Raw genomic sequence first — 24,361 nt, 5'->3', positions numbered from 1 at the left:
ATGAATGCACTTGCATCACTTTACACTGCACTTTTATTCATTAAGTTTCATTTTATAGCAGTTTAAATATGTCTATTTCAGAGGCTAGCACTGAATAGAGCAAATCAATTTAAAATTCTGTGATGGTTTTTTCCAGTGCAATTGGGTTTCACAGAACTTTTCATTTCCATCTACTGATCTCAGTCACTATTCTGGAGCATACTGAAAGAATATTTTTTTCACAAAATTCACTAATTCACTTGCAAATATACTGAATTCAGTTGTCTGTACATGATCAGCATTTCTGCAGTGAATGTGTATATAAACAATAATACTGGATAGTGAGATCAACACTGTTATGTACATTTCAGGTAAGATTTTTTTTTTTTAGCAAATGGCTTGTTGAAAAGAAAATTGGTGGCCTGTTACTTGCATGTCATTTTATTACTTATAAAAAAAAAAAAAAACAGCCCCCCTCCCCTAAAAATAAAAGAAAATAAATGTAAGCAAATTTCTGCCATGTTTTGAGTTTATTTATAATAGGATTTCTTAAAGATGTTAGAGAAAAAGCAAGCTAACACTAATAATCTCTATTCATAATTTAGCAGAAGGTCTTTGTATCCATGGGCTGTGTTCTATAATAAAACGATAATCATGAAAAAAGTCTGTTTGTTTTTTCTGGCCAAGGGAAGTGCATTTTAAAAATGAAAGCCGTTGTCACAGAAAATGTGTGATAGCAGAAATTTGAACTGAATCATTCTAATACTTGGTAATGCATTTGTAACAAAGGTAAGCAAAAGATCTCCAACCTGATAATATTCCTTTTAGCTAACCAGCCTCTTCTCAATTGTTCAGGGTTCTTACTTTGCCTAAATGATCTTAAAAATCACTGCAAACCCCTACACAGTCTCCTGAGAACTATTTATACAAGATGCTGTGGCCAGTCAGGGTAATAAAACAATGGTTTACAAGAAGCCCAAATAAAATCTTGGGCTGCTCTGAGCAGGATTGCCTGTGGCAAGTCAATGGGTAAACACTCTCAGTGCAGAAATGGAGAGACGGATAAAAAAAGATGAGGGCAAGTACATGAATAAATCCAAGCGAGCAGCACTGCCTGTGTTCTCATGTACTTTAGTCCCTAAACTATGAGTTAGGATTATACTTCTTTCCCTCCCACCACCCTTAAAGTCCTTTTAATCCCTTGAAACTTGCATAAAATACTGAGTAAACTCTATATGAGGAAAGGTTCCCTTGTATTGCGTGTTGTCTAAGGAAACCTCCATGTTATGATTAGATCTGTTATGGTTAGATCCTTAACAATTTATTTCAGTGGGAAAACCTCCACTGGATTTAATAGCAACAGGGCCTAAACTACATTTCTATGAATCACTTCAAGACAGTTTACCACTCAGGGATACTGGCTTCTTACCAAATGACTGTCCTATTTATGTCGTAAAGCAGATTGTCTTTGTTCCTGTTATATTGCCAGTCATGGATGGGCTCTTGAAAGGAACCTGAAACTTGGATATCATAACTTCAGTGAAATAGCTTTAATGCTATAACATATTACACTATTGTAGTGAATTACATTTTGGGAGAAAATGTTCTCATGTGTCCTATAAAAGAAAAATTTATGTTAGATCTATTTTAGTAGAGTGACTATAGCCTTGTGTCTCTCATTGAGGTAAAACTAAGCATGTGAGAAAGATCTACATGATAAAATCCAAATGTAAGTACCTCTTGCTATTCCACATAGGAATTTTCAAAACGATAAATGAAATGTCCTTGTTTGAAATTACATTCTGAAACCAAGTGCTCTGTTATATAAATAGAGGTGTGCAACATCAGTGGCATTCACCAGCTAAGCATAGATACAGGCTTTTCAATATAACCTATCTGTGGAGAGCACTGCTGCCCAGAGGACTGTGAGCATTGTCTGGGTGGTTAGCATGGCAGTTTGTGGGGCTGTGCACCTGTAGATGCCTGAAACAGTTTTCAGCCTCCTCCTCACTGGTTGTGTTCTCATTCTGTCTCTTCTGCAAGCTTCCTCTGCTGGCTTTGGATCCCAGCTATTGCCATGAAGGCTCTTCCTGGCAGAAGTGTGTTGAGTACTCATTTAACAACTTGAACCCTAGTTGCACAGAAAAGAGGAAACTCAGAGCCTATAGTAGATTGAATGGTGAATGGGGACTCCCATGATGGGGAAGGCTGGAGATCCATGACTGCTGGCATGAGGAAAATCACTACTTAGCCACGTTCTGATCTGTCAGTGCTGAACAAGTTTGGTGTTCTGACAGCAGATGAACAGGGACTTGTGATTAGTGACAGCAGCCAGTACTAAGACACTCAGTGCCTTCTTGCCTTTATAGATGCCTTGTCCTCATAACTATCTTCCATAAGATAACTATTTTGCTTGCTTTTCTCTTCCTCTCAGAGCAAAGCTATTCTTTACAATGATAGAAGGATGAGTAATTGAGGGAAATGTCACTGCAAATGAGCACTAAATCAGTACCAATCCTTAGAGTGTTCTTACATCTGAAAAAGCTGCCCTTATACATACTTATGCCCTATGATAATGCTGTAGACAATACAGACACTTAATAATACCAGAAAAAGCCAAGATAACAGATCTGTGAAAAACTTACGCCCTACTTTTATATGAATGGCTGCTTTGAGAAAACCTACGAATGTTTCATAGACTTCTGCAGTAATTTGGAGCATTTACTTTCCATGCAGTAGAGCAAAAATGTAAAGTTGTGAAATTGGAAATTTTTCTTACGCTTTAGCACCTGGTGTAAAGTAGCAGTATTCACATTGTTCTTATTTGGAAATGATGCAGGATTTGTACATCATGTAATCCAGGAAACAGTTATCATCATTAATCATTTTTTTACACTGTATCCACTGTGCTAGTACAGTACTTCTAATAGCAATGCAGTGTATGTCGTTTATAGACAAAGCTTATGACAAGCAAATACAGCTTTGTATCTGGCCTTTAGAGATGGAAAAGAGGACAAACAGTGGTTATTCAATTGAGAAAATATAATTTCCCAACAAACAGCCACAGTCACAGACTGCTGACAATAGCTCATCGTGAACAGCATCTTTGGTTCCCACTTAGTTCCATGACTTGTACTGTGTCAACTGGTAGTACTCTGAAATTTAGAATTAAAACCAAAAATCTTTTGGATTTTTCAGTGTTTTTCAGTGTAGATCTGTAATAAGACGGTGTTCCAAATCTTCACTGCCTGTAGTCTGTTTCATATAACAGGATAGATATGACGTGTTTCAATGCACATAAGACTGTTCTTCTTCAGGATTCATTTAAATCCATCTCAGTTTAGAAGAAGAAACTTATTTAATAGCTGTGTGTGTTGATGCTGCGTATGAATTGCAGTCTTCTCAGATCAGTTGCTCTTAGGCAGGTGATCACATCACAGAACATCAGAGTAACTGCCTTGAAAAAATCACCCTGTGACTCTCAGGAGGGAGGACAGTAATTAACAACATATGGAAATAGTTGCTCTTACCACAGGGATGAAAGGTACATTGGTAAAACAGGATGTGGGCAAATTTATGCTGCAGTTGTCTCTGTCTGTGGTTTGTGTCAGCCTGTGTCTGAACAGGAGATTCTGGCTTATGATGTGTCCAGATAATCAGAATAATTAATGTATTTTTTGAAAACAGAAAGTATGAAACAAGTTTAAAAACAGTGAAGTTCACCGAATCTGGCTTACTCTAATTCTTAAGAAATTATGGCTGAATTTTGCAGAAAGTGTGTTTCTTTCTCATCTCACTCTACTATCAGAAGTAGGGGTATACAAATTTTTCAATTAATGTATGTTCACATTTCCTGAAACATTGCCTAGAACCTGAAAAGTATCAAAAAATATTGGAAAAAAAATGAATACAACAGGTAAGAAACCTCTGAAGTGGTTGTCTTCCTAGATGCTACTGATACAATAACAAATATTACAATAATGAGTGTAAACTTGAATTTCTCCAAAGAGCTGAATATTAAACTATTTGAAATCAACTGGAATTCCAGAAGATTTCAGTTCAGATTAAAAATTTAATATTCTTATTCTTTTTAATGAAGGAGCCGTGCAAATTGATAAGTAATTCTTAAAATATTCTGTCTAGGATGACTATGTTGTGCATATGGTTGAATTTATCATATCTCTCACACAAAGAAAGGCAATGCTTGATAAGAGATTTTATTGAGTAATTATATTTTTTAACTTGCAAATAAAACAGATTCACTTCCATCTTGAACTGATTTACTCACACTTTATAAACTCATCAAGTGCTAACGTGGTACAGCACGCTTCACGTCCTGTTTACTAAACGATCCTTTGTATGCTTTGTGCCTTTCAGGCTGAAGCTGGAATTGTTCTCTGCCAGGGATGTCATGGAGCCTCACGTGAGAGTCCTTCACCTGAAGGAAAACATTGCCTCTTTGGCTTGGCTTCTTTCAAGCACAAGCCATGGTGAATTCCCTGTGGTTGGCAGGCCCAAGCCAGATCATGCACAGGTGTTTCAGGGAACCATTAAGAGGTAAAAATGCTATCAAATTGATATTATGTGATGTTTATGGCTATTTTTCTTTTTTTTTTTTTCCTTAAAGTGAAGACCATATGGGATGGATATGAAACTTGTTCCTACTTTCTTTAGTATGAACAGCAGATGTCTATTTTAAGAAAGGACTTTGGAAAGCTTGAGGTACATGGCTATCTATTTCATGAGGGATTTATCGAAAAGTATCAATAAAATGATCTTATACAAATTTTAGAAAAAGGGAAAATTGCACTTCAGAACATTAAAGGTTTATGAAAACAGTACTTTTAAAGGATTTGAATCTAGGAACTCATGAAATGTCCCACACCAATTCAAAGTTGGCCTGTTCTTCTGCTGAGGTTTTTTTTTTTTTTTTTTTTATTATTTCATATGCTTTTAAAGGAAATGCATTAATGTAAATCATATCACAGACAAGATAAGCAACAAAGTCACTGAAAATTACATGCTATGTAAACAAGAATTACAGTAAAGGAATTCTCATCGCACTGGGGACTCTCACAAGGCACATAAAATATCTTGATTAATGAAGTATTGTACATTATATGCAAGAATGATTCTATTATTTCACGAAGGAGTCTTAAGACTGTTCTTTGAGCGGTGGGTCAGGAGTGGGAGAGGCAGTGACTTAATTCCCACCTTGAGTATCCTAGAGCAAAGGAGAGGATGCATGCTTCCACACAGGAGTTCACACAGCAAAGCCCTATGAACGATAGTTGCAATAATCTTAATATGAACACATGGTGTCTTTTGTGCTGAATCTTCATAGTATTCTTACATGCTCCCTTGTAGAAATTTTTTTTCACCCACTTATAGATTCATAGATTCATAGATACATTAGATTGGAAAGGACCTACAAGATCATCTAGTCCAACCATCCTCCTATCACCATCCCTACCCACTGAACTACTAAATCAAATCCCTTAGCACCTCATCTAAACGCTTCTTGAACAGCGCTAGGGATGGTGCCTCAACCACCTCCCTAGGCAGGCCATTCCAGTGCCTGACCACTCTTTCAGAGAAAAAAATTTCCCTCAAATCTAATCTAAATCTTCCCTGGTGCAACTTCTGGCCATTCCCTCTCGTCCTGTCATTATTTATCAGGGAGAAGAGGCCCACCCCCTCCTCACCACAACCCCCCTTCAGGAAGTGGTAGAGTGCAATAAGGTCTCCTCTGAGCCTCCTCTTCTCCAGACTAAACAATCCCAGCTCCCTCAGCCGCTCCTCATAAGACTTGTGCTCCAGTCCTCTCACCAGTTTTGATGCCCTTCTCTGAACATGCTCCAGGGCTTCAATGTCCTTCTTGTAGTGAGGGGCCCAAAACTGAACACAGTACTCGAGGTGCGGCCGCACCAGAGCTGAGTACAGGGGGATGATCACCTCCCTGCTCCTGCTGGCTACACTATTTCTAATACAGGCCAGGATGCTGTTGACCTTCTTGGCCACTTGGGCACACTGCTGGCTCATGTTAAACCAAGCATCAACCAACACCCCCAGGTCCTTTTCCTCTCTACATTCTTCAAGCCATTCTGCCCCAAGCCTATAGCATTGCATGGGGTTATTGTGGCCAAAGTGCAGGACCCGGCACTTGGCCTTATTGAACCTCATCCCATTGAGCTCAGCCCAGCTATTCAGCCTCTGAAGGGCCTCCCTACCCTCAGGCAGATCAACACATCCTCCCAACTTGGTGTCATCTGCAAACTTACACCATTCATAACGGGACGCCAGCTGGACTTAACTCCATTAACCACTACCTGCTGGGCACGGCCCTCCAGCCAGTTCTCCACCCAGAGAAAAGTGAACTTGTCCACACCACAGGCTGCCAGTTTCCTCAGGAGAATACTGTGGGAGACTGTGTCAAAGGCCTTGCTGAAGTCCAGGTAGTCTACATCAACAGCCTTTCTCTCATCTACCAGTCTGGTCACCCAGTCATAGAAGGAGATGAGGTTGGACAAGCACGACCTGCCCTTGGTGAACCCCTGCTGGCTGGGTCTGACCCCCTGGTTGCCATGCACGCGCCGTGTGATCTCCCTCAAGATCATCTGCTCCATAACTTTCCCTGATACCGAGGTCAAGCTGACAGGCCTGTAGTTCCCCGGGTCTTCCTTATGGCCTTTCTTGTAGATGGGAGTCACATCGGCAAGCCTCCAATCTTGTGGGACCTCTCCAGATAACCAGAAATGCTGATAGATGATAGAAAGCGACTTGGCAATCACCTCTGCCAGCTCCCTCAGCACCCTTGGGTGGATCCCATCTGGTCCCATGGACTTGTGGCAGTTCAGATGGAGGATCAGGTCTCTGACTGTCTCTGCTTGGATCACAGGGGGTGTATTATGCGCTCCATCCCAGACTTCCAGATTAGAGTGAAAAGTACCCTGAGGATAACTGCTCTGTCTATTAAAGACAGATGTGAAGAAGGCATTGAGTACCTCAGCCTTTTCCTTATCCTCTGTGGTTACATTCCCTGCCACATCAAGTAAAGGAGAGAAATTCTCCTTAGTTCTTCTCTTGCTGTTAATATATTTGTAAAAGGGTTTCCTGTTCTCCTTTTCTGCAGTAGCCAGTCTAAGTTCAAGCTGGGCTTTTGCATTTCTAACTTCCTGCCTGCAAATCTTGGCCAGTTCTCTGTAGTCACTCCAAGTAGCCTGTCCCATCTTCCAGAGGACATAGACTCTCTTTTTCTCCCGGAGTCTCAACAAAAGTTCCCGGTTAATCCACACTGGTCTTCTTTCCCTTCTGGCTCGACTTACGGGACTCAGGGACAGCCTGCTCCTGTGCCTTTAAGATTTCCATCTTGAGGAGCATCCAGGCTTCCTGGACCCCTTTACCCCTCAGGAGCGAGTCCCAAGGGACCCTTGCAACAAGCGTTCTGAACAGGTCAAAGTCTGCCTTCTGGAAGTCCAAGGTAGCAGTTTTGCTAGTCACCCTCTTGACATTGCCAAGAACAGCAAACTCCACAATTTCATGGTCACTCTGGCCAAGACAATCTCCAACCTTCACATCTCCTACTAGTCCTTCTCTGTTAGTGAAGAGCAGGTCTAGCAAGGCACCTCCCCTGGTAGGTTCTTGCACCAGCTGTGTCAGGAAGCAATCTTCCACACACTCTAGAAAACTCATGGACTTCTTCCTCACAGCATTATATTTCCAGTATATATCAGGGAAGTTGAAGTCCCCCATGAGAACAAGTGCTGGCCATCGTGCAACATCTACTGTTGCTTGTAGAACACCTCATCTATCTCTTCACCCTGACTAGGCGGTCTATAACAGACCCCCACCACGATGTCACCCCTAAAGACCATCCCCCTTATCCTTATCCATAGACACTCTACTTTATCATTTCCAACCTCAAGCTCTTCAACATCAAAACACTCTTTGATATAGAGAGCTATGCCACCACCCTTTTTTCCCTGTCTATCCCTTCTAAAGAGCTTGTAACCATCAATCTCAGTACTCAAGTCATGGGAGGGGACCCACCATGTTTCTGTAATAGCCACAAGGTCATAGTTAGCCTGCCTCGCAATGGCTTCAAGCTCCTCTTGTTTGTTGCCCATGCTGCGTGCATTGGTGTAGATGCACTTCAGCTGAGACATCTGCCTCACCCCTTGCTCCAGCACAGCCCCCTTAGGCTCTTTACTGGTGAGCCCTGTTTTATCCCCTTCCCCCATCACAGCTAATTTAAAGTTAAAAACACTTCTTGTTTAACTACTTAATTGGGCAGGAGTTGATAACTATATGGATCAATGTATTTTCTCCTATTGATCAGGATGTGGAAAAATGTTATTCATGTACCACGAGTGGAAATTCGATTAGGACTTGCCTCGTTTCCTGCTTTATAGCAACTTTTCAAGGATGAACTATTGACAGCTGGATCATGTGAACCTGCCTCATACATAGCTTCATAGTCAGCAGAAATTTTGGAGCATAAAGATGGAAAGGGGTGAATAGTTAATAAAACCTGTGAACTTTGCATTTCTCTCAGAGAAATATTGGCTTGTAAAGAGAAAATTGTACAGTGCAGATTGTTTGAGTTGCATTGGCATGAAGGAGTGACAATATCAATAACTGCTGTATCATATACTTGTATGTGGTATATACTCTTGTTCCCTCATGGTGATGCTGTCATAAATGTTAACAACAAACATACTAAGGTGCTAAAACTTAAATTGCAGAGCGGCAGCCTGCAGTATTTATCAATCCGAAAATATTATATGCCATCTAGTAGTGGACTTGTTTAGTTCTCAGCTGGACTCAACAATAAAACACACTGACAACTGACCAAGACAGTCTCTTTGAAATTCAATTTATAATCTCATCATTTCCTCATTAATTCACAAGATTACCTGGTAGTGAGAGTCTCAGGCTGCTGGGGGCTATGCTGAGTTTACACAAATGCTGCTGTGCTTTGTAATGCAAAGCAAAGTTGTTGGAATCGAACAAAAAAGAGGGGCCAGAGGGATGATCATGAGCACATGCCAAAAAGAGGCACTTTGAGAGGCAATCTGATGCTACCTGACAATTCTGGTAAGCTTGTGGTTTGCTTCATCCCCAGAACTACATTCTAACAGAATGCATTCATAGAGAGGGAATAAATATATATATTTTTTCCCTGGCACTCTCAGCATAAATGAGCTGTTGTTAGACTGTTTTGAGTAAAACTAAGAAAATATTTTAAGTACTTGACAAAGTAGCAGCAAATGTGAAGCTTTTTTTATCCAGTCCAATGTTTGTTGCCCTCTCCACTGAAACCCGTACGGAATGGCTGTCTGAGAGCAAGCATTGCAATCTGGCATGCTCTGTCAGCACCCTTCTCACCCAGCATGTGTCCAGCTGCCTGAGAACTGCTGTGATGAGGTCGGGGTGCCTTGTTCCCAGCAGGAAACATGGGTAGCTTTGCTGTTCTGCCACGGTTCCTCACCAATGCCAGGAAAGGAATGCTCTGCAGCCAACCTCTGAAACAAGCCTCCAAAAATGTGATTTGTCATGGAATTAGTGTATTTATAACCATAAGTAGTTAGGATTTGGTTTTCCATCTTACTCATAAAATTACAGCTCCTGTGGCACGTAACTGCTAAGACCAACATGATAAATACTGTGAGCTCCTTAAAGGGGAATGGTGTTGTTCATCCTCTTGCTGCATAGGATCCAATGTAATCCCATGCGGAGGTGACAAAGCCACAGACAGAAAAAGTATAATTTATTTTTCCATCTTATACATCAACAATGTTCAAGTGGAGAAAATGAAGCTTGCTTGGCATGTTTTAAAAAATGTGGATGGGGGAAGATCTGATAATATTTACCATTATGTTTTTCTTGAGAGTTGCCATGGACATTATTATTAATCTTTTTTTGTTTTCTTCTGGCATGAAAATGTTGGTATTACTTTTGAAATACAGGGTCAATGAGATAAAAAAGGAAAAGATGTGACTTACCTACTACTGTTGCAGGAAGGCAACAACAGCTCATATTTTTTCTCATGCTCTTTCTCAATTCTGTGTATTTCTGTACCATTTTTTTGTCATGAAATACGCACGGATGAAACAATGAAAATTGTCCTGAATGGAAATGTCATTTAGTACCTGCTCACACCTCAAAACTGCAGTGATGAGAGTTGCTGCACAAGGATAAAGTGTTGGTATGTTATTGTAATACATATGAATGATTTTGACCCCTTTTTCAAAGTGTCAGTGTCAGTTCTTACAAAAGCAAGAACTGAGGCCAAGAAGTGTTGGCTGGGACTTGTGTGAGCCTACAGTTGCACCTCAGTGCTGGACTGAACAAACACACAGATATTCCAATTTTGTTTGAAAAAACAAACAAACAAGAATCTTCAAGCCCCACATAGCAGGGCCAGACTTTTCTCCTAGACTTTGTGATCTGGATGGCTACCCACTGGGGATTAAGATGAGATCACCAAAAACATTTTACATGGATAACCTAAATCTGAAGCTGTCTTATTCCTCAACTGAGTAAGCAGTAGAGACTAAAAATGAAAACAACTACCAACAAAAACTCCTTGGCTTTAAAATCGTTAAAGAGGAAGCAAACTAGCTGAGAAGCAAGTTTCCAAAACAATGATCTCCTCAGAATAACTCTTTTGACACTTTGCCATAGGCAGCACTGTGTGCATGCCTGGGAAACCCTCACAGAATTGGGTTAGAGGAACATGTGGCTGGTGAGCTAGATGCACGGCATTGATAGGGACGCTTGGCCTACTGTGTGCAATGCAGCCTACTGCATGCAGTGTGGGGGAATGCCTCTTCCCCTTCATTTCTTCCACAGCAACAATGATACTTGCACATCAAAATAAAACAGGCAACTCCTTCTCACTGCTGCTGAAATGCTTCCCCTGTCTACTCCCAGGAACTGCAGAAAGGGACCTAGGCTGTTAAGAAGATGCTAGCCTAGAGTCTGTTGAGTGCTATGTCATGGCTTATGTTGCATGCACTCCTGGCTAGGGCGGCAATTGCAATCCCAGTGGAACTCATTCTTCAGAGAGACCTGAGGACATGAGCACTGACTGACAGACCTGGAGGTTTCTGCCCAGGACACTGTGAAGCTATAAATGCATACTGAGGAGTTGCTTAGGAGGTCCCCTGTCTCTCTCATCTTGGCTGCTCTAGTTTGTGGCTACATGTACTCCTGCAGCAGGATGTTTCTGACTAATTTCTACAGGACCAACACTGGGGAAAAAAAGAGCTATTTTTGCCACTTCCCCATATGTTACAATGTACTGATGTAGAGCTGCTGTGGGGCAATGAAATTATTCTGTTACGTGATGAACAAATCAGATGCATTACCGCTTTTGCTTTGCTGCTCCATTTTCCTTTGACAGAGGTTACTTCATAATGTAAACCACCATAAAAACTAAAGACATGGAGGATTTGTGGATGAAAGGTATAGATAACTCATTAATTTTCCCTAGCTGTTGACATGATTGGGAAATAATATGGGGGGTGATGGTACCTCATGGTCATTGGTGACACCTGTGCCACCGTGCTGCACAACCTCCCATGTGTGATTGCCACCTTCCACGTGCCCATGTGTCACTCAACATCCTCTATGACTTCTTCCACCAAAATGGATGATAACTTGCACTCTACCTATATGCTGGTTTCAGAGATGCCCTTTATCTCTTAACATATTTAGGTTCTCTCAGTAAATGAAAAATGCCCTGCTGTTCTCAGAGATCATTCCAGTGTCAAGTTGTTTCCCTTGCCTGTAATTCACCTTTACCAAGGAAAAGGAAGGATTGAGGTTTTCTTTGCTGCAGTTTAATTCTCCCAGCATTCACTGAAGAAAAGCAGGTGGATGCCGGTGTCTTGTTAGGCCAGTGTCCTCCTTTTTCCTTTAAGGAAAAGTAGTGCAGAGAGGCAGAATCTGAGTGCTGCCTGGCTATCTTAACTTCTGCCTTGAACACGGCTCTGATACATTTTTGCCTGGAAGGACTGCTGGGTTGATGAACACCACCACCAAATAGCCCATCAGGGAATGTTACCGTAGCAAATAAGCCATTTTATTCATGCTTGAACCTCTCTGATCTTCACTCACAGCTCCCCTATTGTAATGCTCAAGGCTTGCTTCCCTGTTTTTGCCTTTGCACTCTTACCTACACAGCTGTTAGCCATTATTCTGCATTTTGTTTGTCTATCTTTTAGCTGAAGGAATTTTTTTTTGCTTGATTTAGTTTGATTGGGAGAAACTAATTATGCAAAAACCACAATATCTCTGACCATAAGCAGACTGTACAGAATAAATATATCTAAGCAGAAACGGGTAATACTTGGTTTTCTGCTACTTCTGTACAGGATGTGACATTTCTGGCACTAAGCCTACATTTCTGTGTGTATTTTTTCACCTAGGAAACCCTTTTTCTTCCCACCCATCAAGCTTACTGAAACTTCAACATTTGTGGCTCATGAAAATCATTATTTTTAGGCCAAAAAGAAATTTCAACAGAAACATTTTCAGTAAAGATGTCAGAAATCTTTGTAGTTTACCACGTTCACTTTACTTGCACTGTTATTTTACAGATTTTTATATGCTATGTGGGAGTGTAGTTACTATGTAACTGCTTTACCCAAATTAAGTTTGTCTGATTAAAGTAAGGTGTGTGAAGTGCCCAATTCCAATTCCTGCTTTCAGAGGAAATTTGGAAATCTAAAGAAGTAGAATGTAGTGCTCTAAATCAGAAAAGAAATGTACTCAAAAGCTGTGGTCTTCTTGTAGTCGAAAAGCTAAAACAAAGTGGATATTCAGAATTGCACTATTATTACCAGAGCCTGAAAGCTTAGTTTCCCATCTGAGGATGTTTCAAAAAGATCTAATATGCCGTAAAACAAATTTTATTTGAAAATCCGTCTTATCATAATATCCTAGAATGGTTTGGGGTGGAAGCAATGTTAGGAATTAGCTACTTCTGCCCCCTAGCTTTTTCAGCTAAGACCCAATGACCCCTGGAGGTCTTGTTCTGAGTAGAGAGTTAGAGGTCAGTCCTCGTGTGTCTATTCACAGGAAATGTGGCTGCAGAACTTGGGAGCATCACTGTGATGGCCCCATGGGCCCAGTGGGACAGTGCTGGGTACAGAAACTCGTTCTAGTGAGGCTGAGTACTAGAAAGAGTATGTAGAATTACATCCTCTCACTTCAGAAACTCAAGAAAGATGTTAAATATTCTCCTGATCAACAGCACGCTCCCTGCTCTCATTCCTTCTGGCTGGAAGGATGTCACCTTTGCCAGAGCTGAGCTGCACCTGAGAGGTTTTCTGGCTCTAGTGGGTCCCTGGGCCAGAGGCAGAGGAGCTTCCAGCGGAGGGAGCCAAACTACATTGCTCTGCACTGTGTTGATTTGCTGCTGTTCTTGAGCTTTCTGCTTCCTTCGTGGTACAGCCAGGTACAGAACTCGTCGTCCTCGTAAACCGCCTGCTTGATGGTCTCACTTTAGTTTCCCAGCTTGTAAACTGGTCTGAGAAGGGAGACGCTCTGCTTTCCACAATCGAAAGACATGGTGGAGCAGCTGTTCCCAGTAACAATAATGACACTATTGCTGAGACAAACATTTTCACGATGATGCATGGGAACACTAAATCCAAACCACATTGTTTAGCTAATGCATGCTTTCACTCCACTAAAGGGGAATGTCACATAACTGAAAGTAAATTGAAGAGATCAGAGTTTAGAAAATATGACAAAGTTGAAAACTTAAAGCTGTATTACACAGTAACATCCTTGAACAGAGAAATCATTGATCCAAAGTAGTGTGCATACGCGTATCTTATGGCAGCTTATTAGGTATGCCATGCCTCTGGTTATTGCAGTGAACAGAAACCCTTGTGAGTCAGGAATGCGCTCTGCCAAGCATTGCAGTAAAACCGAGTACAGCACATTGATACGGGCTGTGGGAAAGGAGACACAGCGTTGCAAACTATTACAGATATGTCAGGCTACAGGTACTGGTGCTGGAACTTTTCTTTAGTCTGCACTCTCAGCTGGGACTAATGAAACACTGTTCTCAAGGTGTGCACGTGCACATGTGTGCAGAGTCCATGCACGCTAGTTTAATACGGCAATATAATTTATTCTTCTTAGCAAGAGGGGAAGCATAGAATCATTAAGGTTGGAAAAGACCACTAAGATCATCTAGTCCAACCATCAATGCATCCCCACCATAAGCACTCATCCATGTCACTCAGTGCTACATCTATTGAAGAAATTTTTCCTAATATCCAACCTGCAATACTTGCTTCAAGTAAGCAATGCAACAGGAGGGATAAATGGAACATCAAAGACAAATTGGGACCTGAAACATTCAATGCAAAATTTATTACTGAGCTTAACGATATCTGCTTTAGTATTATGACAGCATTGTTGCTGGCACTTGTAAAATAACTGCTATAGAACTTAAAGTGTCTTGGAGAGCCTTTTCCTTCTGGCTCTGTTATGGTGAGGTTGCTAAGTTTAGATCGCAGGAATGCAAAGTTACCCAATCAAACACAGAAGTCTGCAAAGCTCGTGCAATGTAGGAAGATAAAAATGAGGTTTTGTTTCATACTGGGAGACCATGTACAGCTGTCCCCCTGCCTCCTCTCTGTGCCCCTGCTCTAAATACTGCAGAATGGTTGTTTTGCTCCAATTAAAGCTAGCACCATCAGCAGTGGTTTGAACACAGCACAGAAATAAAAAGGGGAGGGTAGCACATTAGTGATCTGAACACTTTTTAGGTGTGCAGGCCAGGGAGTTGACTGTAGTATCAAAGTGCTGGTGCAATGGTTTCCATGGGAGTAGGGTAGGGTTTGTGAGCATGTTCTTTTTACTGTCTGCATGTCTGCTTTTGAAAAGCTGATCTAATTTGATTCAATTATATGCCATACACTGATCTTGTCTATGGAAATAAATGGAATCCAGCACTTTCAACAAGAGCCCTTGACTTTATGATTCTCCCATGTATTGTCAGGGTTCCTGGGCACAAGTAGCACAGATGGAGGAAGGTTTATAGAGTCTTAGTGGCAGTAGTTTTATTTTGGATCTCAAGTGCGAAACCTTTCTTCTAAAAAGTGGCATTATATGATACTTTTAAAATTAGTAGGCCTGTTTTGGCCTGCCAGTAATTGTGCAGGTGCTGCAGGACTTTGTGACTGAGTCTTTTTGGAGGGAAAGCTGGAGTGCTGCAGAGGCTGCGTGCTCACTCAGAGAGCCAAATTAAAAACGTATGCAGCCTCTCTGCAGCATGTGGGTGGCTTTTAGGCAAGTGCAGAGAGTTGTTAAATGTCGAAATCAAATATAGGCATGGGGAAAACTGTTGTGTGAATGGAAAGTCTGATCACATACTTGTCCTGTCGTTTAAATGTGTGGTAGGTTCCTCTGGAACTGAAAATCCGCTTGGTAACAAGCCAGCTTGTACGGAAATACAACTCTGAGCCTGTTTTCATAACTTTTTAGAATCTACTCCTTCTGAAGGTTTGAAAATAAGTTTATATTTGCAGTTTATTTACAGCAGCCTTTACATTTTCACAATGAGGCCTGGGACTTACTGTCTGCTCAACTCACCATAACGATAGTATCCATAAAACCAGACAGAAGGCAACTCAAGTAATGAGCATTAACCTCAAAGCACAGCTCTGAGGTAGAAGAAATGCCTCTTATGTAGATCTGAAGACTGAGGCACAGAGATTAAATATTTATTCAGCATCATTTGAAAGGCAGTGGGGCATAGACAGGATTTGATCTTAACTTTGGACAGCCTCAGTCTAGTGCTTGATAACGACCTTTTTATCAGCTCATAGGTTAAATGCCAAGAACTCATGCACAGCTCTTTCTTGGCTTGAAGAACCAAATATATAAATGAACAGTAGTGATTTAGGCTCCGTAGCCTGAAACAACCCTGTAATCTGAGGTGTTTTTTGCATGTGAAAAATGAAGCTGTGGATTTTAAATCAGTTTCCTATATAGATGATTTAGTTCTTATCTACTGTCTTCCTTTCCATATTGCAGAATCCTTTTCTTAACTCTTTCATAAAGAGCTATTTGGAGTAAAGAAAAATGTATTTAGCATACTAGCAGCGATCTTACCAAAATATAAAAATAACAATTACTTATAAGTAGAATGTGTATTTTACAGTTCACATGAGAGTTTTTTTTCATGTGCGCTGTTGCAAGTGTTGCCCATTTGTGTGAGAAATTCTCTGAGCAGAGCAGTGGTCAAATCCTGCAAGGCCTTCTGAGCACTCACTGCTATGAAAGTTGGAGGTGCAAGATGCTAAGTCTAACCCTAGACAGGTATGAGGATGAGGAAAGCCCATGAAAAGTTTTATGGCCACTTCAGTATGCAATTTATTGCTATTTGTTACTGTTCTATTGTCATTATTTATTTTTAATAGATTGAAACTTCACAGTAATGCTATTGGGCTTTTAAATATGTCTGAGAGAGAGGTTCATTTTTTATACATGGAAGAGAAATTTGTTTCATTCTGGTCAGAACACATTAATTGTTCATCCCCACTAAACTGGATATTGGCCAAAGAATAAAAGCTCAAGAATAAAAACAAAGCAATCACCTTTAGTGGATTAATGTAGGAGAAATATGATAGTTCAGGTTCTTTAATACCCTCTCCTCCCTTTGCCCCAACTTTGTATCTGTTTCAGCCATTCAATATGGGAGAGTCCTGGCCTGAATGCTTTTGGCAGTGACATCACCATTTAATCTTTCTTCTGTTCATTTGCAGCTACTTTGGAGCTGCAGTTCCTTTTTATGTCACTCCCCCAGTATTTAGAATTTGTAGTTTCCTCAGATAACTGGCCATCTTGACAAGAAAAGAGTGACACAATCATCTGTCAGATACTTTTCATTCCTGACTTCCATGCCAAATCTGACATGTGGATATTGGGATAATAATGTGTTATCTTAATTAGGTGTATTCCATAATGCCTGTTTTATAACAGACAGAGCAAATGAAACTACTGCAGTGACTTGCCAGGGTATCTTTGAAATGAAATTCCCTACTTAAGGGTTTTCTTCCTTCTAAAATAAATAAAGAGTAAACGAACAATTGCAGACTCCAAATCTGAATCCTAGCACTTCCTGTTAAACCTCACAAAATAGTGCAAGAAACATGTTTGGTCTGCTTTCTAAGGCTTGATGATGTGATAGGAAGGATGTTGTATGTAACATCAAAGAGTGGTGTTGTTATACCTCTGAAGCATGACTTCTGGAAGTCCAAGTGAAATAATGTATGTTCATTTTTTTTTTCTCTTGGACATGGCAGTTTTTAATAGGCTTGGATTCTTATCAGAAATGTTCCAATGATTTCCTTCATTGTGTTTGCATGTACCTTTTTTTTTTTGACTAGCTAAATTTCTCTCACACTTTCCAAAGCTCTGTTAAGTGACTCCCTTCTGGGTTTAGTTAAGAGCACTGCTGAGCAAATTGCGAGCTGACAAAACCAGCCAAGAAAACACTGGTGATGAGCGAACATTTCTGCTCTTTAAGCCTGTGCTGAACATTTTTATTTTTTTAATTCCAGCCCATGATGTTCAAGTGGAAAATGGTGAAGTTTGGGCTGTGGGAAGCCTGAACAGTGTTTTGGACCTGAGTATGCAGAGTCTTGGTGAAGGATCACGGTGGATCACAGCTTTTGCATTTGAAGTCTCTCTCTATATGTATATATTTGCTAGGATGAAAGCGTTCCTGGCCCAGTGATCATCGTGGAAATCGACTTTGTGGAGCTGTACAGGATCATCTAGGACTGGAATGTAGACTTCAGGTTGGATATTAGAAAAGATTTCTTCTCAGAAAGTGCAGTGAGGCAGTGGCATAGGCTGCCCAGGGAGATGGTTGAGTCACTGTCCCTGGAGGTGCTCAAGAAATGCGTAGATGTGGCACTGTGGGACATGGTTAGTGGGTGGCCTGGTGGTGATGGCTTGACTATTGAACTAGCTGATATTGGAGGTTTTTTCCAATCTTCATGATTTCATTATTCTATGATCTGTGTATTTATTTCTTACTGGAAATAATCAGAGGCATATTTGTGAAAGACTATAAAAAGCTGTAGAGAGCCCTGCAGAAAAAATGTGTGTGAAGTACCAATGCTACTTCATAGGGCATGACTGGAATATTTTCTTCTCTGTTGAATATATTGTATTTTCCTCCCTTTTCTCCTTCAAATGTAGTCTGAAGGGAACGGATCTTATTTACTGTAGCATGTCTGTACTGTTCTTTGTGAGGCATTCTCATCATTGTCCTCAAACCCCAGTCCATTAATTGTCAGTGTTACATGTCTATGCACATTATGAGAAGTGAGAAGCAGGTCAGCATCTTTTCCAAGAGGGGAGATGCAAGCCCAGGACACAGGGTTTCCTCAGCACAGCTTTATTAGTGGCTAGCTCAGAGGCCTGCTGCATCATTATGCTCTCCTTAGCAGTGAGAAAGAGATTTTATGAAAACCAAAACCACTCAGATATTAAATGGAGATACATCATGTTTTAATAGTGATGAAGGATAGCGCAGTCCTTGTTATTGCCATGCAATGGGATGTGCATTAAGGTGAGAGCAGGTAACTGAGACTACCAGTGTTCCTGGCTATGCCAGTGATCTTCTTTCAACCGATTTTCTTCCACAATTTCTTTTCACACTCGAGTCTTCCACTGTAAAAGGATCATGGAACCACACAATCATTTGAGTTGGAAGGGACCTTTAAAGATTATCCAGTCCAACTCCTCTGCAATGTACAGAGACATCTACAGCAAGATGATATCTGTATCCCAGACACAGTCATATTTATTCATAAATCCCACTGAGATGCTTAGATAAGAGACAAAGGCCATGTCTGCATTAAGGAAATACAGACTGCAAGATTGGATCTGCAGGGTGGAATGAACAACTGTTTCAGGAGAAAGGAGAATACTCTGTAATGCTAACCAAACCATGATAGGTACAGTCAGTGGGATGGGTTGCTTCAGAATTGTCTTCCAGATGTGAATAAACATGCAGAGATATACACAGCCAAAGTATCTTGGGTATAATTTGGAGAAAAGATGGACTATATTGAAGACCAGAAAACAGTTTCTGTAATATGCTGGAAATCAGTCTAATCTTACATCTTCATGTGTGAGAGCTCAATGGAATTTCATAGTAAGTTTCTACACTATACAGCTTTGATCCAGCTTCACCAGCTGCAGGACAAAGAAGTACAGAATAGTGAAGGGGAGACTGTTTGGAAAGAAAATAATAAAATGGCAAAGAGTCTGCTGGTCAGGGAATGTGGGGGACCTGCTTCTACAGATTCCTGTTTACTCAGCGTGGAACCCCTCCAGCTGGAAACATGAAGACATGCCAGACATAGCCACTAATGTGCTTGTTATGAATGAGAGTGTGGAGAAGGGGCTTGAACCTAGTTCTTCCATATCCTGTCCCTAGGGAGGGCACTAACCACCAGCTTTTGGAGCTGACAGGCAGGTCTACTTGGTGTAAGTCCTCTGCTGTTGAGTGCTAATCCCACCTTGAAGCAGACTTAATCTTTCCCAGGAGACATTATATTAAAAGCAGTAAATTCCTATAATAAGTTGGGGTTTGAGAAAATCAGTATTTTCTAATACAGAAATATTTATCTGAAAAGTTCCCAGTGTATTTTTGATGTAGCAATCACAGAAGCCACTTTATACCTCCCCTGAAATGCCCCGGTGAAGGCTGTGTGCCTGGTCTCCTCTGGGTCCCTCGAGCACATCATTTAGTAGCATGCTGCATGTCTTTGCACTGCTGTAGTAGCTGCTAGCTCTAAGTACAGAGGAAGGCTAACGTGATGTTAAGCATGTTGCAAAATAAAAAGCATTGTGGTGGTCCCAAAGATATTTGTTATCTAAACATATTTGAAAGGCTAGAAGTGGGTAGTGTGGATGGAGTGCGTGTGTGCATGCAGTGGCGAAGCAGGGAAGCACTGAGATAGAAGTGATATTTTGAACATAGCGTTTGTCTAACATTTTTATGCGTAGTGTGGAAGGAGAGAGTTCTAGAAAGCATTTTGAAATGATGTAATAATTGATTAAGATATCCTAAACCAAGTGACTAAATCAGCAAGAATATTAAATGCCTTAATGAATTCTAGAGAGCAGTACTGTGAGAAAAGGTTTCACTGAAGATTTAAAATGGGACATGAATTTCTTGCTGATCTCATTTTAATGTGGATGTTACTTAAGAAGGATGTGGGAAGGCACAACAGTCTATCTACTTAAATGCAAATAGCTGTATTTGCATATTATTTATATTGCTTTGTTGGGTGCAAACTACTGCATGAGCTGTTCCTGCCAAGAAGGTTGATCTAGGTCATATGTAGGTAGGTGATATTTTATAATCCAATTAGCAAAACCTAAACCAGAAAACCTGTGTGATGCTTTGATTGATGATGGAAGTTTAGGAAGGTGAAATATGTAGGCAGCCCAGTAATACTCCATCCATCATATATCCTATGGATAGTAAAGCATTTGCTTGCTTTTTAAAATTTGCCCCTTATAATGAATGCAGTCTCATTCTTTCTTTTATGCTTTTTTTTTTTCTTTTTTCTTTAAAAAAACCCCAACAAACCTTTAGGTCAGAGCTGTGCATGCTGCTGGAGAACGAGCACATCTTTGAACCAGAGAGAAACAACGAATCTTTCTCCTCAAATCCTCTGCCCTATGAAAAGGTAACATCTCTTCTTTCAGTTCTATCCTTGCTTAATCAGCAAATATATTGGGTGCTTTAGAATGAGCTCAATGTGAATGAATAACTGATGTAATCAGTGTGGCTGAGAAGAAAGAAAGAAGTGGATAGGTACGATTTGAAGATGACTAGCAACCTTCCAGGGACAGCTGTCATAAACCATAATACCACTCAAAGTCTGAGATTTGCACACGAGTGCTGGCAAAGCACATCCTTGCTCTATTAGGTTGTTCTAGTCCTTTCTTTCCCAACTACTCCACAAACATCAGATTACAATATTTAATTCTGTATGGGATGCTACCTCAGTGAATGATTACTACTTGTAAAAGTTTTCAAACTTGAAAAGCATGTAGCATTCTTTGCTTCAATAGATGACTAAAGGATTTTTAGGAATAGTAAACATTAAGTGTGGTAAAAGAAAATCATGTGTTACCAAAGCAAGACTGGTAATGGAATTTGAGCAGTTTATGCAGGCACAACTGAAAGTCACCATCTATAACTGAGAACTGGTCTTACATATTGAAATTTTGCTGGCAAAACAATGTTGAGAATGAACAGGGCAATTATGCATGGGATGAAGTGTCAAAGGACAAATAGGAATTCCTATGGAAAAGGACTGAAGCACAACTGATGGCTGATGCCAGTTTTATTGCATTTTTCTGCACTATTTCATAATGCTATTACCACTTAGTAACAGTGTGGAAAATCTCACCCCAAGCTGGTGTAACTGACATTGTCTTAATAGAAACACTAAGAACAAATTTTTTTTTTAAAGTGCAGTGTTTTACTTTGAATGCTAGTTTAAGCTTGATTGGAAGAAGAATTTAAAAAGGACAAGCTCTGCCTGAGAAGCTCTGCTAGAAGACTTTTTCTCAGAGGCAATCTAAGAGGCTTTTGAACGGTGGGTTTTAATGTGCAGTGCAGAAAGAAAGAGAAATGGACTCTTGCCTGTTCCAGATAACAGTGGAGAAGCTGCCCAAGCCGTCGCGCCTAGCCATGCTGCTGAATTGCTACACTACAGATCCCCGGTATCAGCAACTCTTCATCAATCTGGTAAGACTGAAGCCAACTCTAAAAACAAACATTTCCTCCATGAACAATGTGTTTGTTATATTTTCTCATTTGTTTATGATGGCTGTGTCAGCCGCACTGATTTACATAAACACTGCCAATCCTGGGACGTTACATTCTCAACAAAAGTAGCTGAGTACAAACAGCATTCCGAAGTTTTAATTCATATTGTATAAACATAACAGATGTTGATAAAATGAGCCAAAAAGAAAATACAACAAAGGAGACCATTTCAAGGGGGCTTTTGATTAAAACACATTCCAGATTGACAAAATGATACAATGTTAATGGAATAGATCATTTAAATGTCACTATTTGGCTCTTATAGACCTATAAAGCAAATATAAAGCAATGCTTTTGAGTTTTTAGTCTCCATTATGCTACAGCGCCTATACATCAACTTATAAATAAAGCTGTATTTCTTCCCCCTTTCCTTTTTTTTTTTTAAATCCCTGCTATGACATTGCCACATTTGTTTCCTAAATACTGTACTAAAATACTGGGTCCAAAAGCAATAATGTGTTTGGTACACTGAACAAGCTCTAAAATAAACACATTATAAACAAAATAAATGTAGTTTCTGCCTCAGTGAATTTCCAGTCTATAGCACTGAAACTGAAGTAGTGGGCATGGTGAGAAATCCAGATGAGAGAGAGCCTAATTCGGATGGCTTTTATTTAAAAAGATAATATCCGCTCCTGTTTACTCACATTCAATGAAGATCCACCTAGTTCAGATTCCCCATTTTGAGAAAACTATCAGGAAAGAAAGGTTACAAGAAACACAGTACTCCTAAAACACATTACCTAGTTTTGTTCAATAGCTTTTTTTTAATAGACAGGGAAACCGAGGTGGAGGGAGAACACATGGCCTTCCGAAGTTCAAAAGCATGTCATACACAGGAGTAGAAGCCAGCTCTGTTGGGACTGAATCCAGTGCTCGAATTATTGGGCCAGACAACATTTTTTGTCATGGGTAACCCATTCAGTTCAATCAGGTTTCTCACTGCTACCTAACCTTTTGTACCTGATGTGATCGTTGAAGCAGAAAGTTTACTATCTCTTCCAAAAACTCATGAAAGGTCTTCTTATGGCATCCACTGAAATAGTCATAATAAATATTAATAAATATTAAATAAACAATATTAATATTATTAATATTAAATATTAATAATAATAATTATTATTAAATTAATAAATATTGGGGTCATTGGCTATTTCCAAGAAAGGACTCAGACCACACCAGTTTGGAACGTTCTAGTCATAAAAGCTCATGTAGAGTAAGCCTGATGGTTTAGCAAAAAAAGAAAGTGTTTTTTTTACTATGGTATCTCCTGACATTTTAAGTATAACTGGGGATGGGGAATGTGGGAGAAGAACTAACATCCCTCAGGTTTGGGACTTCTCTCACCCTGGCCTCTGCCTTCTGTCTCCCCCATAGCAGGGATGCACTCATATTTTTGTATCCTCTCTTTGTCTTACAGGAGCCATACATAAACAAATCGGCCATGTCAGTCCAAGCCCATTTCTCGCTGCAACGCACGTATATCATCTTCCGCACCTTGGGACTGCGCTACCTCACTGTGGTCGACCTGCAGAACCGAGTGGTTGGTGTCATCACCAGGAAAGACCTGATGCCTTTCCCCTTGGAGGAGAGGCTTAGGCTCCAGCTGTCTCCACAGAACCCTGATGCAGGGGAGTAGCCTCTGGATTTAAGGCTATGGATGCATTCTTAGGATTTGTCACTTCTTTTTGAGCTTATGTGCTTCTTCAGGAAAAAAAATAATCAGCTTTTCCACTTGATCCCTTCTGGAGAAGAGGCTTACAAGCTGTTGTATCTAGACATGTGGGGTTGTAGCCTAGAGCTATGTCTCTACAGCTGTTTGGCGATTGCAAAATTCACTGACTTAAATACTTGCGAGGCAAAATAAGAATTTGTGTATTTACAAAAGATGCATATAAAATCAGATCTGCAGGATGGATGTTAAGGAGTCTTTTGTCACACCGTGTCTATGCCTCCCAATGAAAAAAATGTCATGACACCTAGCAGCAAAGTTATGCTGGCAGAACCTGAGCTAGGACTAAACTTTCAATCCCTGAATATCTGTTTCCAAACCAGCATTTTTATGTTGAACCACGTAAGTTTAATTGGAAGGAAATACTGCCTTGAGTGAAGCGGTCCATTGAAAGGAACAGAGGATTGGGCTTTCTAATTGGCTGACATGTTATTGCAATCCAAAGGGAGAATTGAATGTGAATGAGAAACCTGACATGCCTTTCTAATGCTTACAGTTCTTGAATCTCCGTGATTGCTAGAATAGGCTCTCTTTCTCTCCTTTTACCTGATATGAGAACATTTTTAGTTCAGGTCATGTGTAGGGAGGAATGTAACAAATTCTCATAATGGGGAGGTTGCATGATAAATTGTCAGAGTAGTTTTTGATAGCAGCATATTTAGAAACTAGAAAGAAAGTAAATAATTTGTCATGATTTTGTATCCCTGCAGTGTTTGAAAGTTTGGAATGGGTTGGTTGTTAATAAATTAATGTGA

The 24,361-nt window shown here is 40.3% G+C and overlaps 1 protein-coding gene across 1 annotated transcript in view; it reads left to right on the top strand.

Moving 5' to 3' along the window:
- The window catches only part of LOC136059227 (chloride channel protein C-like), a 75,149-nt gene extending 51,636 nt beyond the window's left edge, over positions 1-23,513 (top strand). Inside the window, exons 13-16 of the mRNA XM_065753251.1 lie at positions 4,357-4,536; positions 20,630-20,723; positions 21,698-21,793; positions 23,295-23,513. Coding sequence (XP_065609323.1) covers positions 4,357-4,536; positions 20,630-20,723; positions 21,698-21,793; positions 23,295-23,513 — 589 coding nt within the window. The remainder of the gene's footprint in view (positions 1-4,356; positions 4,537-20,629; positions 20,724-21,697; positions 21,794-23,294) is intronic.
- Positions 23,514-24,361: the final 848 nt, after the last annotated feature.

The sequence above is a fragment of the Cyrtonyx montezumae genome, unplaced genomic scaffold (genome assembly GCF_038088225.1).
Source record: "Cyrtonyx montezumae isolate F1298 unplaced genomic scaffold, pur_monq_1.0 scaffold_8, whole genome shotgun sequence".
In the NCBI taxonomy this organism is placed as follows: domain Eukaryota; kingdom Metazoa; phylum Chordata; class Aves; order Galliformes; family Odontophoridae; genus Cyrtonyx; species Cyrtonyx montezumae.
This window is presented reverse-complemented; position numbering and strand designations above follow the sequence as displayed.